At 47.1% G+C, this 16,935-nt stretch overlaps 1 protein-coding gene across 3 annotated transcripts in view; it reads right to left on the bottom strand.

The window, feature by feature from the left end:
* Positions 1-16,935, bottom strand: part of LOC106593725 (lysosomal cholesterol signaling protein) — a 49,247-nt gene that overhangs the window by 3,730 nt on the left and 28,582 nt on the right. For 2 of the 3 annotated variants that reach the window (XM_082963718.1, XM_082963720.1), the window contains 9 exons: positions 9,628-9,711; positions 5,631-5,751; positions 4,646-4,730; positions 4,418-4,508; positions 2,733-2,946; positions 2,475-2,552; positions 2,140-2,258; positions 1,040-1,135; positions 897-961 (listed from right to left, as the gene is read on the bottom strand). In XM_082963718.1, coding sequence (XP_082819844.1) covers positions 897-961; positions 1,040-1,135; positions 2,140-2,258; positions 2,475-2,552; positions 2,733-2,946; positions 4,418-4,508; positions 4,646-4,730; positions 5,631-5,751; positions 9,628-9,711 — 953 coding nt within the window. The remainder of the gene's footprint in view (positions 1-896; positions 962-1,039; positions 1,136-2,139; positions 2,259-2,474; positions 2,553-2,732; positions 2,947-4,417; positions 4,509-4,645; positions 4,731-5,630; positions 5,752-9,627; positions 9,712-16,935) is intronic. The other variant, XM_082963719.1, reaches the window with a different exon arrangement.

Here is a 16,935-nt window from a genome sequence, read left to right as displayed (position 1 = left end):
TGGGACAATACAACATACAAGAGGTGGCGTGATGTTGGGACAATACAACATACAGGAAGTGGTGCTGATGTTGGGACAATACAACATACAGGAAGTGGTGCTGATGTTGGGACAATACAACATACAGGAAGTGGTGCTGATGTTGGGACAATACAACATACAGGAAGTGGTGCTGATGTTGGGACAATACAACATACAGGAAGTGGTGCTGATGTTGGGACAATACAACATACAGGAAGTGGTGCTGATGTTGGGACAATACAACATACAAGAGGTGGCGTGATGTTGGGACAATACAACATACAGGAAGTGGTGCTGATGTTGGGACAATACAACATACAGGAAGTGGTGCTGATGTTGGGACAATACAACATACAGGAAGTGGTGCTGATGTTGGGACAATACAACATACAGGAAGTGGTGCTGATGTTGGGACAATACAACATACAGGAAGTGGTGCTGATGTTGGGACAATACAACATACAGGAAGTGGTGCTGATGTTGGGACAATACAACACACAGGAGGAGGTGCTGATGTTGGGACAATACAACACACAGGAGGTGGTGCTGATGTTGGGACAATACAACATACAGGAAGTGGTGCTGATGTTGGGACAATACAACACACAGGAGGTGGTGCTGATGTTGGGACAATACAACATACAGGAAGTGGTGCTGATGTTGGGACAATACAACATACAGGAAGTGGTGCTGATGTTGGGACAATACAACATACAGGAAGTGGTACTGATGTTGGGACAATACAACACACAAGAGGTGTCGTGATGTTGGGACAATACAACACACAGGAGGTGGCGTGATGATGGGACAATACAACATACAAGAGGTGATGAGGCCCTATGCTCTCTGAAGTAAGTACCTAGTTCTTAGCTCACCTCTTCTTGAATGGCAGAATGATCAGATGCCTGTCCAGGCCAAAGATACCAAACGAAATGAAGCCCTGAGAAACATGAGAGGTAAAGTAAGCAACAGTAAAATCCCTTTGTATACTCATTATCTAATAGACACGAGAGCGTACCTGTCCATAGTTGGCCACAGCACAGAAGAACTGCAGCTCCAGGTAGAGTCTACCAGGGTCCTGGTTGAACAACCACCATAGACAACTGGACAGGTTCTGAAAGACATGCAAGAGGGGGGAATGAAAAGTGCACACTTCAGAGTTAACAAGGGCCGATTCAGGGAAGAGGTTCAAGATTGAACTAGTGCACACTCCAGGGACAAGGGTAGGTAGAGAAAGGGGACACGGCCAAGCAATAAAAGAATAGAATAGAACAGAACAGACCAGATTAGAATAGAACAGAACAGTGTAGAGCAGAACAGAATAGAACAGAGCAGAACAGAATAGAACAGTAGAACAGAATAGAACAGTAGAACAGAATAGAACAGAGCAGAATAGAACAGAGCAGAATAGAACAGAATAGAGCAGAACAGAATAGAGCAGAACAGAGCAGAATAGAACAGAGCAGAATAGAACAGAGCAGAACAGAATAGAGCAGAACAGAGCAGAATAGAACAGAGCAGAACAGAATAGAGCAGAACAGAATAGAGCAGAACAGTGTAGAGCAGAACAGAATAGAACAGAGCAGAACAGAATAGAACAGTAGAACAGAATAGAACAGAGCAGAATAGAACAGAGCAGAATAGAGCAGAACAGAACAGAATAGAACAGAGCAGAACAGAATAGAGCAGAACAGAACAGAGCAGAACAGAATAGAACAACAGAACAGTAGAACAGAATAGAACAGAGCAGAATAGAACAGAACAGAGCAAAACAGAACTGTAGAACAGAATAGAACAGAGCAGAATAGAACGGAACAGAGCAAAACAGAACTGTAGAACAGAATAGAACAGAGCAGAACAGTATAGAGCAGAACAGAATAGAACAGTAGAACATAATAGAACAGAGCAGAACAGAACAGAGTAGAATAGAACAGAACAGAGTAGAATAGAACAGAATAGAACAGAGCAGAATAGAACAGAGCAGAATAGAACAGAGCAGAAGAGAGCAGAGCAGAATAGAACAGAGCAGAACATAATAGAACAGAACAGAGTAGAACAGAGCAGAACAGAGTAGAACAGAACAGAATAGAGTAGAACAGGACAGTAGATAACACTCACAGCCAGCAGGGAAACTATGAGGAGTAGACACAACAGGACGTGTCTGACCAGCTGTCTGTCATCCTGGACCAGTGGACTACACTGCTGCTGCTGGGTTTCACACAACGCCCCACACTGGCCTGGAGGGTACAGCACAACAAGTCAACAGGGCTGTACTCATTAGTGCACACCGTAGCAAAACGTTTTGCAACTGCATCACAGTCAACACAAGCCACAGTGGACACAACAACAGGGACACAGTCAACTCAACAGGTCAGCATGGCCCAAAGTATCAGCCCATAAACCTAGAACACAACTCAGCCAGAGCTGTAGTCATTCACGTTCTGTTCCTGTACCTGTTAGAGACGAGGGAGTGTCGTTCCTGGTGGCGCCGTTGATCATGTCGGACATGGGCTGTGTACAGCTACAACAGTCTGGGAGGGACACACAACAACAACACACAGACACATGAGTAGTTTGATAGAACTGTTTTTTAACAATATGTTTAGGTTGACAATTTAAGGTTTTACATACGAAGTTCGTAACAAAATCCCCAGTAAACCAATGCACCCAAGTTTACAGAACTAGAACAAACAATGTGTGTAGTTAGCTACCACTGTTGTTGCTGGTCTCTGGTGCTGAGGGCTCCAGTGGGGGGGTCTGGTCCTCCTGGTGTCCAGGGGGCCTCAGGTCCTCTATAGTACCCGTGTTGGAGGCTCTCTCCAGGGCTTGGTAGTTCTGGTTCTCCTTGGTGCCCTGGCTGAGACCCATCAGAGAGAAACCACCTACCAAGATGCTGCAGGAGACTACTACTGCAGTACTGATGATCTGAGAGAGGGGAAAAACAGAGAGAGGTAAAACCTTTAGGACTGTCTCCAGATCTATGTGATGTGTAAAGTGTAAAACCTTTAGGACTGTCTCCAGATCTATGTGATGTGAAAAGTGTAAAACCTTTAGGACTGGCTCTAGATCTATGTGATGTGTAAAACCTTTAGGACTGTCTCCAGATCTATGTGATGTGAAAAGTGTAAAACCTTTAGGACTGTCTCCAGATCTATGTGATGTGTAAAGTGTAAAACCTTTAGGACTGTCTCCAGATCTATGTGATGTGTAAAGTGTAAAACCTTTAGGACTGGCTCCAGATCTATGTGATGTGTAAAGTGTAAAACCTTTAGGACTGTCTCCAGATCTATGTGATGTGTAAAGTGTAAAACCTTTAGGACTGTCTCTAGATCTATGTGATGTGTAAAGCCTTTAGGACTGGCTCTAGATCTATGTGATGTGTAAAGCCTTTAGGACTGGCTCTAGATCTATGTGATGTTTAAAGCCTTTAGGACTGGCTCTAGATCTATGTGATGTGTAAAGCCTTTAGGACTGGCTCTAGATCTATGTGATGTGTAAAACCTTTAGGACTGGCTCTAGATCTATGTGATGTGTAAAACCTTTAGGACTGGCTCTAGATCTATGTGATGTGTAAAGCCTTTAGGACTGGCTCCAGATCTATGTGATGTGTAAAGTGTAAAACCTTTAGGACTGGCTCCAGATCTATGTGATGTGTAAAGTGTAAAACCTTTAGGACTGGCTCCAGATCTATGTGATGTGTAAAGTGTAAAACCTTTAGGACTGGCTCTAGATCTATGTGATGTGTAAAGTGTAAAACCTTTAGGACTGGCTCCAGATCTATGTGATGTGTAAAGTGTAGTCAACTCAGGGAGAACTATACAGTGGATCTGTATTCCAGTAAACTAAAACCACAGGTGGCCCCTCTCCTGAGCCCTGCCATAGAAGAAGGCAGAGTCTATAGAATCAGGCATCCTCTCTCCTGAGCCCTGCCATAGAAGAAGGCAGAGTCTATAGTATCAGGCATCCTCTCACCTGAGCCCTGCCATAGAAGAAGGCAGAGTCTATAGAATCAGGCATCCTCTCACCTGAGCCCTGCCATAGAAGAAGGCAGAGTCTATAGTATCAGGCATCCTCTCACCTGAGCCCTGCCATAGAAGAAGGCAGAGTCTATAGTATCAGGCATCCTCTCACCTGAGCCCTGCCATAGAAGAAGGCAGAGTCTATAGTATCAGGCATCCTCTCACCTGAGCCCTGCCATAGAAGAAGGCAGAGTCTATAGTATCAGGCATCCTCTCACCTGAACCCTGCCATAGAGGAAGGCAGAGTCTATAGTATCAGGCATCCTCTCACCTGAGCCCTGCCATAGAGGAAGGCAGAGTCTATAGTATCAGGCATCCTCTCACCTGAGCCCTGCCATAGAGGAAGGCAGAGTCTATAGTATCAGGCATCCTCTCACCTGAGCCCTGCCATAGAAGAAGGCAGAGTCTATAGTATCAGGCATCCTCTCTCCTGCCAGGAGCAGACCTCCAAGGATGAGGAACGGTATGCTGTAGAAGAGAACAACACTGTAAGGTTAAGTTTGAGGAACACAAACATACAACACACTGTTTCACACACACACACACACACACACACACACACACACACACACACACACACACACACACACACACACAGGACGTACCCCCAGCCAAAGACCACGAAGACCCCAGGTGGAATCCTCAGCAAATTGTCCTTCTTGGTCAGAACCAAACAGAGAGGAATGAGACCTATAGTCAGACAGACAGAACCAACTCAGGGTTATTCCACAGATACTGTACAACATACCAGTCCAGACTCGCACGGTACATACCAGTCCAGACTCGCACGGTACATACCAGTCCAGACTCGCACGGTACTTACCAGTCCAGACTCACACGGTACATACCAGTCCAGACTCGCACGGTACATACCAGTCCAGACTCGCACGGTACATACCAGTCCAGACTCGCACGGTACTTACCAGTCCAGACTCGCACGGTACATACCAGTCCAGACTCGCACGGTACATACCAGTCCAGACTCGCACGGTACATACCAGTCCAGACTCGCACGGTACATACCAGTCCAGACTCGCACGGTACATACCAGTCCAGACTCGCACGGTACATACCAGTCCAGACTCGCACGGTACATACCAGTCCAGACTCGCACGGTACTTACCAGTCCAGACTCGCACGGTACTTACCAGTCCAGACTCGCACGGTACTTACCAGTCCAGACTCGCACGGTACTTACCAGTCCAGACTCGCACGGTACTTACCAGTCCAGACTCGCACGGTACTTACCAGTCCAGACTCACACGGTACATACCAGTCCAGACTCACACGGTACATACCAGTCCAGACTCACACGGTACATACCAGTCCAGACTCACACGGTACATACCAGTCCAGACTCGCACGGTACATACCAGTCCAGACTCGCACGGTACATACCAGTCCAGACTCACACGGTATATACCAGTCCAGACTCACACGGTACATACCAGTCCAGACTCACACGGTACATACCAGTCCAGACTCACACGGTAATTTCCAGTCTAGACACACGGTACATACCAGTCCAGACACACGGTACATACCAGTCCAGACACACTGTAATTTCCAGTCTAGACACACGGTACATACCAGTCCAGACATATGTGCTGTAGAGTGACCCATAGAGCAGTGTGAATGTCAACACCTGTCCCAAGATGTCCTCCTGCTTCACTACGAAGTTCCACAGGATCATACTGAAACACACTAGAAACTACAGGGACAAGGAGAGACACATTACTATACATCACTTATATACATGATATAAAATACATTATGTACAGTGCCTTCGGAAAGTATTCAGATCCCTTGACTTTTTCCACATTTTGTTAAGTTACAGACTTATTCGAAAATTGATTAAATTCAAATTTTTCCTTATTAATCTACACACAATACCCTATAATGACAAAGCGAAAAACAGGTTTTTAGAAATGTTTGCAAATGTATTACAAATACCTTATTTAAAACAAATACCTTATTTACATAAGTACTCAGACCTTTTGCTAAGAGACTGTAAATTGAGCTCAGGTGCATCCTGTTTCCATTGATCGTCCTTGAGATGTTTCTACAACTTGATTGGAGTCCACCTGTGGTAAATTCAATTGATTGGACATGATTTGGAAGGGCACACACCTGTCTATATAAGGTCCCACAGTTGACAGTTCATGTCAGAGCAAAAACCAAGCCCTGAGGTTGAAGGAATTGTAAATAGAGCTCCGAAATAGGATTGTGTTGAGACACAGATCTGGGGAAGGGTACCAAAACATGTCTGCAGCATTGAAGGTCCCCAAGAACACAGTGCCCTCCATCATTCTTAATTGGAAGAAGTTTGGAACCACCAAGACTCTTCCTGGAGCTGGCCGCCCGGCCAAAGTGAGCAATCGGGGGAAAAGGGCTTTGGTCAGGGAGGTGACCAAGAACCCGATGGTCACTACGACAGAGCTCCAGAGTTCCTCTGTGGAAGTGGGAGAACTTTCCATCTCTGCAACACTCCACCAATCAGGCCTTTATGGTAGAGCAGCCAGACGGAAGCCACTTCTCAGTAAAAGGCACATGACAGCCCGCTTGGAGTTCGCCAAAAGGTACCTAAAGATTCTCAGACCATGAGAAACAACATTCTCTGGTCTGATGAAACCAGATTGAACTCTTTGGCCTGAATGCCAAGCGTCACATCTGGAGGAAACCTGGCACCATCCCTACGGTGAAGCATGGTGGTGGCAGCATCATGCTGTGGGGATGTTTTTCAGCGGCAGGGACTGAGAGACTAATCAGGATCGAAGGAAAGATGAACGGAGCAAAGTACAGAGATCCTGCTTCAGAGCGCTCAGGACCTCAGACTGGGGCGAAGGTTCCCCTTCCAACAGGACAACGACCCTAAGCACAGAGCGAAGACAATGCAGGAGTGGCTTCGGGACAAGTCTCAGATGTTCTTGAGTCCTTGAACCCAATCGAACATCTCTGGAGAATCCTGAAAATAGCTGTGCAGCGATGCTTTTTTGCTTTGTCATTAAGGGGTATTGTGTATAGATTGATATGTTTTATCCATTTTAAAATAAGGCTGTAACGTAACAAAATGTGGAAAAAGTCAAGGTGTCTGAATACTTTCAAATGTACTGTATCTGAAGGATATATGTAATAACTAGAGGTTGACCGATTAATCGGAATGGGCGATTAATTAGGGCCGATTTCAGGTTTTCATAACAATCGGAAAACGGTATTTTTGGACTCCAATTTTTTTTTTTTTTTTTTTTTTTAGACCTTTATTTAACTAGGCAGGTCAGTTAATTAAGAACACATTCTTATTTTCAATGACGGCCTTGTTCAGGGGCAGAACGACAGATTTTTACCTTGTCAGCTCAGGGATTCAATCTTGCAACCTTACAGGTTAACTAGTCCAACGCTCTAACCACCTGCTTTACATTGCACTCCACGAGGTTACGCGAATGCAGTAAGAAGCTAAGGTAAGTTGCTAGCTAGCATTAAACTTATCTTATAAAAAACAATCAATCAATCATAATCACTAGTTAACTACACATGGTTGATGATATTACTAGTTTATCTAGCCTGTCCTGCGTTGCATATAATCGCTTAGGTACACGTTGCTCTAACCATAAAAATCAATGCCTTTCTTAAAATCAATACACAAGTATATATTTTTAAACCTGCATATTTAGTTAATATTGCCTGCTAACATGAATTTCTTTTAACTAGGGAAAATGTGTCACTTCTCTTGCAAACAGAGTCAGGGTATATGCAGCAGTTTGGGCCGCCTGGCTCGTTGCGAACTGTGAAGACTATTTCTTCCTAACAAAGACAGCCGACTTCGCCAAACGGGGATGATTTAACAAAAGCACATTTGCGAAAAAAGCACAATCGTTGCATGACTGTACCTAACCATAAACATCAATGCCTTTCTTAAAATCCATACACAGAAGTATATATTATTAAACCTGCATATTTAGCTAAAAGAAATCCAGGTTAGAAGGCAATATTAACCAGGTGAAATTGTGTCATTTTGCGTTCATTGCACGCAGTCAGGGTATATGCAACAGTTTGGGCCGCCTGGCTCGTTGCGAACTAATTTGCCTGAATTTTACGTAATTATGACATAGCACTGAAGGTTGTGCAATGTAACAGGAATAACGTTTTGTTTTTTGAGATGATAGTTTCCGGATTCGACCATATTAATGACCTAAGGCTCATATTCCTGTGTGTTATTATATTATAATTAAGTCTATGATTTCATAGAGCAGTCTGACTGAGCGATGGTAGGCACCAGCAGGCTCGTAAGCATTCATTCAAAATAGCACTTTCGTGCGTTTTGCCAGCAGCCCTTCGCAATGCATTGCGCTGTTTATGACTTCAAGCCTGTCAACTCCCGAGATTAGGCTGGTGTAACCGATGTGAAATGGCTAGCTAGTTAGCGGGTGCGCGCTAATAGCGTTTCAAACGTCACTCGCTCTGAGACTTGGAGTAGTTTTTTCCCTTCCTCTACATGGGTAACGCTGCTTCGAGGGTGGCTGTTGTCGATGTGTTCCTGGTTCGAGCCCAGGTAGGAGCGAGGAGAGGGACGGAAGCTATACTGTTACACTGGCAATACTAAAGTGCCTATAAGAACATCCAATAGTCAAAGGTATATCAAAAACAAAACGTATAGAGAGAAATAGTCCTATAATTCCTATAATAACTACAACCTAAAACTTCTTACCTGGGAATATTGAAGACTCATGTTAAAAGGAACCACCAGCTTTCATATGTTCCCATGTTCTGAGCAAGGAACTTAAACGTTAGCTTTTTTACATGGCACATATTGCACTTTTACTTTCTTCTCCAACACTTTGTTTTTGCATTATTTAAACCAAATTGAACATGTTTCATTATTTATTTGAGGCTAAATTGATTTTATTGATGTATTATATTAAGTTAAAACAAGTGTTCATTCAGTATTGTTGTAATTGTCATTATTACAAATAAATAAAACGCATTTTAATTTTTTTATTTTTTATAAATAGCCGATTAATCGATATCGGCTTTTTTGGCCGTCCAATAATCGGTATCGGCGTTGAAAAATCATAATTGGTCGACCTCTAGTAATAACCCTTTCAGAATGTACTGTATATGAAGGATATATGTAATAACCGTTTCAGAATGTACTGTATCTGAAGGATATATGTAATAACCCTTTCAGAATGTACTGTATATGAAGGATATATGTAATAACCCTTTCAGAATGTACTGTATCTGAAGGATATATGTAATAACCCTTTCAGAATGTACTGTATATGAAGGATATATGTAATAACCCTTTCAGAATGTACTGTATATGAAGGATATATGTAATAACCCTTTCAGAATGTACTGTATCTGAAGGATATATGTAATAACCCTTTCAGAATGTACTGTATATGAAGGATATATGTAATAACCCTTTCAGAATGTACTGTATATGAAGGATATATGTAATAACCCTTTCAGAATGTACTGTATATGAAGGATATATGTAATAACCCTTTCAGAATGTACTGTATCTGAAGGATATATGTAATAACCCTTTCAGAATGTACTGTATATGAAGGATATATGTAATAACCTGTGCCAGGAAGAGGTTCATAGAAAACATGTGTGGGAGCCTCTTGAACTTCTTACTGAGGAGAATGACAGCGACGGTCCACACCTACAACACAAACACTATGTGTTTCAGTGTATCCAGTGTTTAAACACAGCTTGAACACACTCAAGTTCTCAAAAGTCTTTGCAGAGTAGATTAGAATTTTAAAAAGCCATTGGTATAAATCCTCTTTAATTAAAGCTGCATTCTTCACCAAGGAGTCAGTAAGCCCTGACCAACACCAAGGAGTCAGTAAGCCCTGACCAACACCAAGGAGTCAGTAAGCCCTGACCAACACCAAGGAGTCAGTAAGCCCTGACCAACACCAAGGAGTCAGTAAGCCCTGACCAACACCAAGGAGTCAGTAAGCCCTGACCAACACCAAGGAGTCAGTAAGCCCTGACCAACAGTAAGCCCTGACCAACAGTAAGCCCTGACCAACACCAAGGAGTCAGTAAGCCCTGACCAACACCAAGGAGTCAGTAAGCCCTGACCAACAGTAAGCCCTGACCAACACCAAGGAGTCAGTAAGCCCTGACCAACACCAAGGAGTCAGTAAGCCCTGACCAACACCAAGGAGTCAGTAAGCCCTGACCAACACCAAGGAGTCAGTAAGCCCTGACCAACACCAAGGAGTCAGTAAGCCCTGACCAACAGTAAGCCCTGACCAACAGTAAGCCCTGACCAACACCAAGGAGTCAGTAAGCCCTGACCAACACCAAGGAGTCAGTAAGCCCTGACCAACAGTAAGCCCTGACCAACACCAAGGAGTCAGTAAGCCCTGACCAACACCAAGGAGTCAGTAAGCCCTGACCAACAGTAAGCCCTGACCAACAGTAAGCCCTGATTAACACCAAGGAGTCAGTAAGCCCTGATCAACACCAAGGAGTCAGTAAGCCCTGATCAACACCAAGGAGTCAGTAAGCCCTGATCAACACCAAGGAGTCAGTAAGCCCTGATCAACACCATGGAGTCAGTAAGCCCTGACCAACACCATGGAGTCAGTAAGCCCTGACAAACACCAAGGAGTCAGTAAGCCCTGACCAACACCAAGGAGTCAGTAAGCCCTGACCAACACCAAGGAGTCAGTAAGCCCTGACCAACACCAAGGATTCAGTAAGCCCTGACCAACACCATGGAGTCAGTAAGCCCTGACCAACACCAAGGAGTCAGTAAGCCCTGACCAACACCATGGAGTCAGTAAGCCCTGACCAACACCAAGGATTCAGTAAGCCCTGACCAACACCAAGGATTCAGTAAGCCCTGACCAACACCAAGGAGTCAGTAAGCCCTGACCAACACCAAGGAGTCAGTAAGCCCTGACCAACACCAAGGAGTCAGTAAGCCCTGACCAACACCAAGGAGTCAGTAAGCCCTGACCAACACCAAGGAGTCAGTAAGCCCTGACCAACACCAAGGAGTCAGTAAGCCCTGACCAACACCAAGGAGTCAGTAAGCCCTGACCAACACCAAGGAGTCAGTAAGCCCTAACCAACAGTAAGCCCTGATTAACACCAAGGAGTCAGTAAGCCCTGACCAACACCAAGGAGTCAGTAAGCCCTGACCAACACCAAGGAGTCAGTAAGCCCTGACCAACACCAAGGAGTCAGTAAGCCCTGACCAACAGTAAGCCCTGACCAACACCAAGGAGTCAGTAAGCCCTGACCAACACCAAGGAGTCAGTAAGCCCTGACCAACACCAAGGAGTCAGTAAGCCCTGACCAACACCAAGGAGTCAGTAAGCCCTGACCAACACCAAGGAGTCAGTAAGCCCTGACCAACAGTAAGCCCTGACCAACAATAAGCCCTGACCAACACCATGGAGTCAGTAAGCCCTGACCAACACCAAGGAGTCAGTAAGCCCTGACCAACACCAAGGAGTCAGTAAGCCCTGACCAACACCAAGGAGTCAGTAAGCCCTGACCAACACCATGGAGTCAGTAAGCACTGACCAACACCATGGAGTCAGTAAGCCCTGACCAACACCAAGGAGTCAGTAAGCCCTGACCAACACCAAGGAGTCAGTAAGCCCTGACCAACACCAAGGAGTCAGTAAGCCCTGACCAACACCAAGGAGTCAGTAAGCCCTGACCAACACCAAGGAGTCAGTAAGCCCTGACCAACACCATGGAGTCAGTAAGCCCTGACCAACACCATGGAGTCAGTAAGCCCTGACCAACACCAAGGAGTCAGTAAGCCCTGACCAACACCAAGGAGTCAGTAAGCCCTGACCAACACCAAGGAGTCAGTAAGCCCTGACCAACACCAAGGAGTCAGTAAGCCCTGACCAACACCAAGGAGTCAGTAAGCCCTGACAAACACCAAGGAGTCAGTAAGCCCTGACAAACACCAAGGAGTCAGTAAGCCCTGACAAACACCAAGGAGTCAGTAAGCCCTGACCAACACCAAGGAGTCAGTAAGCCCGGACCAACACCAAGGAGTCAGTAAGCCCTGACCAACACCAAGGAGTCAGTAAGCCCTGACCAACACCAAGGAGTCAGTAAGCCCTGACCAACAGTAAGCCCTGACCAACAATAAGCCCTGACCAACACCATGGAGTCAGTAAGCCCTGACCAACACCATGGAGTCAGTAAGCCCTGACCAACACCAAGGATTCAGTAAGCCCTGACCAACACCAAGGAGTCAGTAAGCCCTGACCAACACCATGGAGTCAGTAAGCCCTGACCAACACCAAGGAGTCAGTAAGCCCTGACCAACAGTAAGCCCTGACCAACAATAAGGCCTGACCAACACCATGGAGTCAGTAAGCCCTGACCAACACCATGGAGTCAGTAAGCCCTGACCAACACCAAGGAGTCAATAAGCCCTGACCAACACCAAGGAGTCAGTAAGCCCTGACCAACACCAAGGAGTCAGTAAGCCCTGACCAACACCAAGGATTCAGTAAGCCCTGACCAACACCAAGGAGTCAGTAAGCCCTGACCAACAGTAAGCCCTGACCAACACCAAGGAGTCAGTAAGCCCTGACCAACACCAAGGATTCAGTAAGCCCTGACCAACACCAAGGAGTCAGTAAGCCCTGACCAACACCATGGAGTCAGTAAGCCCTGACCAACACCAAGGATTCAGTAAGCCCTGACCAACACCAAGGAGTCAGTAAGCCCTGACCAACACCAAGGAGTCAGTAAGCCCTGACCAACACCAAGGATTCAGTAAGCCCTGACCAACACCAAGGATTCAGTAAGCCCTGACCAACACCAAGGAGTCTGTAAGCCCTGACCAACACCAATGAGTCAGTAAGCCCTGACCAACACCATGGAGTCAGTAAGCCCTGACCAACAGTAAGCCCTGACCAACAGTAAGCCCTGATTAACACCAAGGAGTCAGTAAGCCCTGATCAACACCAAGGAGTCAGTAAGCCCTGATCAACACCAAGGAGTCAGTAAGCCCTGATCAACACCAAGGAGTCAGTAAGCCCTGATCAACACCATGGAGTCAGTAAGCCCTGACCAACACCATGGAGTCAGTAAGCCCTGACAAACACCAAGGAGTCAGTAAGCCCTGACAAACACCAAGGAGTCAATAAGCCCTGACCAACACCAAGGAGTCAGTAAGCCCTGACCAACACCAAGGAGTAAGTAAGCCCTGACCAACACCAAGGATTCAGTAAGCCCTGACCAACACCATGGAGTCAGTAAGCCCTGACCAACACCAAGGAGTCAGTAAGCCCTGACCAACACCATGGAGTCAGTAAGCCCTGACCAACACCAAGGAGTCAGTAAGCCCTGACCAACACCAAGGAGTCAGTAAGCCCTGACCAACACCAAGGAGTCAGTAAGCCCTGACCAACATCAAGGAGTCAGTAAGCCCTGACCAACACCAAGGAGTCAGTAAGCCCTGACCAACACCAAGGAGTCAGTAAGCCCTGACCAACACCAAGGAGTCAGTAAGCCCTGACCAACACCAAGGAGTCAGTAAGCCCTGACCAACAGTAAGCCCTGATTAACACCAAGGAGTCAGTAAGCCCTGACCAACACCAAGGAGTCAGTAAGCCCTGACCAACAGTAAGCCCTGATTAACACCAAGGAGTCAGTAAGCCCTGACCAACACCAAGGAGTCAGTAAGCCCTGACCAACACCAAGGAGTCAGTAAGCCCTGACCAACAGTAAGCCCTGACCAACACCAAGGAGTCAGTAAGCCCTGACCAACACCAAGGAGTCAGTAAGCCCTGACCAACACCAAGGAGTCAGTAAGCCCTGACCAACACCAAGGAGTCAGTAAGCCCTGACCAACACCAAGGAGTCAGTAAGCCCTGACCAACAGTAAGCCCTGACCAACAATAAGCCCTGACCAACACCATGGAGTCAGTAAGCCCTGACCAACACCAAGGAGTCAGTAAGCCCTGACCAACACCAAGGAGTCAGTAAGCCCTGACCAACACCAAGGAGTCAGTAAGCCCTGACCAACACCATGGAGTCAGTAAGCACTGACCAACACCATGGAGTCAGTAAGCCCTGACCAACACCAAGGAGTCAGTAAGCCCTGACCAACACCAAGGAGTCAGTAAGCCCTGACCAACACCAAGGAGTCAGTAAGCCCTGACCAACACCAAGGAGTCAGTAAGCCCTGACCAACACCAAGGAGTCAGTAAGCCCTGACCAACACCAAGGAGTCAGTAAGCCCTGACCAACACCAAGGAGTCAGTAAGCCCTGACCAACACCAAGGAGTCAGTAAGCCCTGACCAACAGTAAGCCCTGACCAACAGTAAGCCCTGACCAACACCAAGGAGTCAGTAAGCCCTGACCAACACCAAGGAGTCAGTAAGCCCTGACCAACAGTAAGCCCTGACCAACACCAAGGAGTCAGTAAGCCCTGACCAACACCAAGGAGTCAGTAAGCCCTGACCAACACCAAGGAGTCAGTAAGCCCTGACCAACACCAAGGAGTCAGTAAGCCCTGACCAACACCAAGGAGTCAGTAAGCCCTGACCAACAGTAAGCCCTGACCAACAGTAAGCCCTGACCAACACCAAGGAGTCAGTAAGCCCTGACCAACACCAAGGAGTCAGTAAGCCCTGACCAACAGTAAGCCCTGACCAACACCAAGGAGTCAGTAAGCCCTGACCAACACCAAGGAGTCAGTAAGCCCTGACCAACAGTAAGCCCTGACCAACAGTAAGCCCTGATTAACACCAAGGAGTCAGTAAGCCCTGATCAACACCAAGGAGTCAGTAAGCCCTGATCAACACCAAGGAGTCAGTAAGCCCTGATCAACACCAAGGAGTCAGTAAGCCCTGATCAACACCATGGAGTCAGTAAGCCCTGACCAACACCATGGAGTCAGTAAGCCCTGACAAACACCAAGGAGTCAGTAAGCCCTGACCAACACCAAGGAGTCAGTAAGCCCTGACCAACACCAAGGAGTCAGTAAGCCCTGACCAACACCAAGGATTCAGTAAGCCCTGACCAACACCATGGAGTCAGTAAGCCCTGACCAACACCAAGGAGTCAGTAAGCCCTGACCAACACCATGGAGTCAGTAAGCCCTGACCAACACCAAGGATTCAGTAAGCCCTGACCAACACCAAGGATTCAGTAAGCCCTGACCAACACCAAGGAGTCAGTAAGCCCTGACCAACACCAAGGAGTCAGTAAGCCCTGACCAACACCAAGGAGTCAGTAAGCCCTGACCAACACCAAGGAGTCAGTAAGCCCTGACCAACACCAAGGAGTCAGTAAGCCCTGACCAACACCAAGGAGTCAGTAAGCCCTGACCAACACCAAGGAGTCAGTAAGCCCTGACCAACACCAAGGAGTCAGAAAGCCCTAACCAACAGTAAGCCCTGATTAACACCAAGGAGTCAGTAAGCCCTGACCAACACCAAGGAGTCAGTAAGCCCTGACCAACACCAAGGAGTCAGTAAGCCCTGACCAACACCAAGGAGTCAGTAAGCCCTGACCAACAGTAAGCCCTGACCAACACCAAGGAGTCAGTAAGCCCTGACCAACACCAAGGAGTCAGTAAGCCCTGACCAACACCAAGGAGTCAGTAAGCCCTGACCAACACCAAGGAGTCAGTAAGCCCTGACCAACACCAAGGAGTCAGTAAGCCCTGACCAACAGTAAGCCCTGACCAACAATAAGCCCTGACCAACACCATGGAGTCAGTAAGCCCTGACCAACACCAAGGAGTCAGTAAGCCCTGACCAACACCAAGGAGTCAGTAAGCCCTGACCAACACCAAGGAGTCAGTAAGCCCTGACCAACACCATGGAGTCAGTAAGCACTGACCAACACCATGGAGTCAGTAAGCCCTGACCAACACCAAGGAGTCAGTAAGCCCTGACCAACACCAAGGAGTCAGTAAGCCCTGACCAACACCAAGGAGTCAGTAAGCCCTGACCAACACCAAGGAGTCAGTAAGCCCTGACCAACACCATGGAGTCAGTAAGCCCTGACCAACACCATGGAGTCAGTAAGCCCTGACCAACACCAAGGAGTCAGTAAGCCCTGACCAACACCAAGGAGTCAGTAAGCCCTGACCAACACCAAGGAGTCAGTAAGCCCTGACCAACACCAAGGAGTCAGTAAGCCCTGACCAACACCAAGGAGTCAGTAAGCCCTGACAAACACCAAGGAGTCAGTAAGCCCTGACAAACACCAAGGAGTCAGTAAGCCCTGACAAACACCAAGGAGTCAGTAAGCCCTGACCAACACCAAGGAGTCAGTAAGCCCTGACCAACACCAAGGAGTCAGTAAGCCCTGACCAACACCAAGGAGTCAGTAAGCCCTGACCAACACCAAGGAGTCAGTAAGCCCTGACCAACACCAAGGAGTCAGTAAGCCCTGACCAACAGTAAGCCCTGACCAACAATAAGCCCTGACCAACACCATGGAGTCAGTAAGCCCTGACCAACACCATGGAGTCAGTAAGCCCTGACCAACACCAAGGATTCAGTAAGCCCTGACCAACACCAAGGAGTCAGTAAGCCCTGACCAACACCATGGAGTCAGTAAGCCCTGACCAACACCAAGGAGTCAGTAAGCCCTGACCAACAGTAAGCCCTGACCAACAATAAGGCCTGACCAACACCATGGAGTCAGTAAGCCCTGACCAACACCATGGAGTCAGTAAGCCCTGACCAACACCAAGGAGTCAATAAGCCCTGACCAACACCAAGGAGTCAGTAAGCCCTGACCAACACCAAGGAGTCAGTAAGCCCTGACCAACACCAAGGATTCAGTAAGCCCTGACCAACACCAAGGAGTCAGTAAGCCCTGACCAACAGTAAGCCCTGACCAACACCAAGGAGTCAGTAAGCCCTGACC

Source organism: Salmo salar, chromosome 17 (genome assembly GCF_965601325.2).
Source record: "Salmo salar chromosome 17, fSalSal1, whole genome shotgun sequence".
Lineage (NCBI taxonomy): Eukaryota > Metazoa > Chordata > Actinopteri > Salmoniformes > Salmonidae > Salmo > Salmo salar.
Note: the sequence above shows the minus strand (reverse complement) of the source record. Positions and strands in the feature narration are given on the sequence as shown.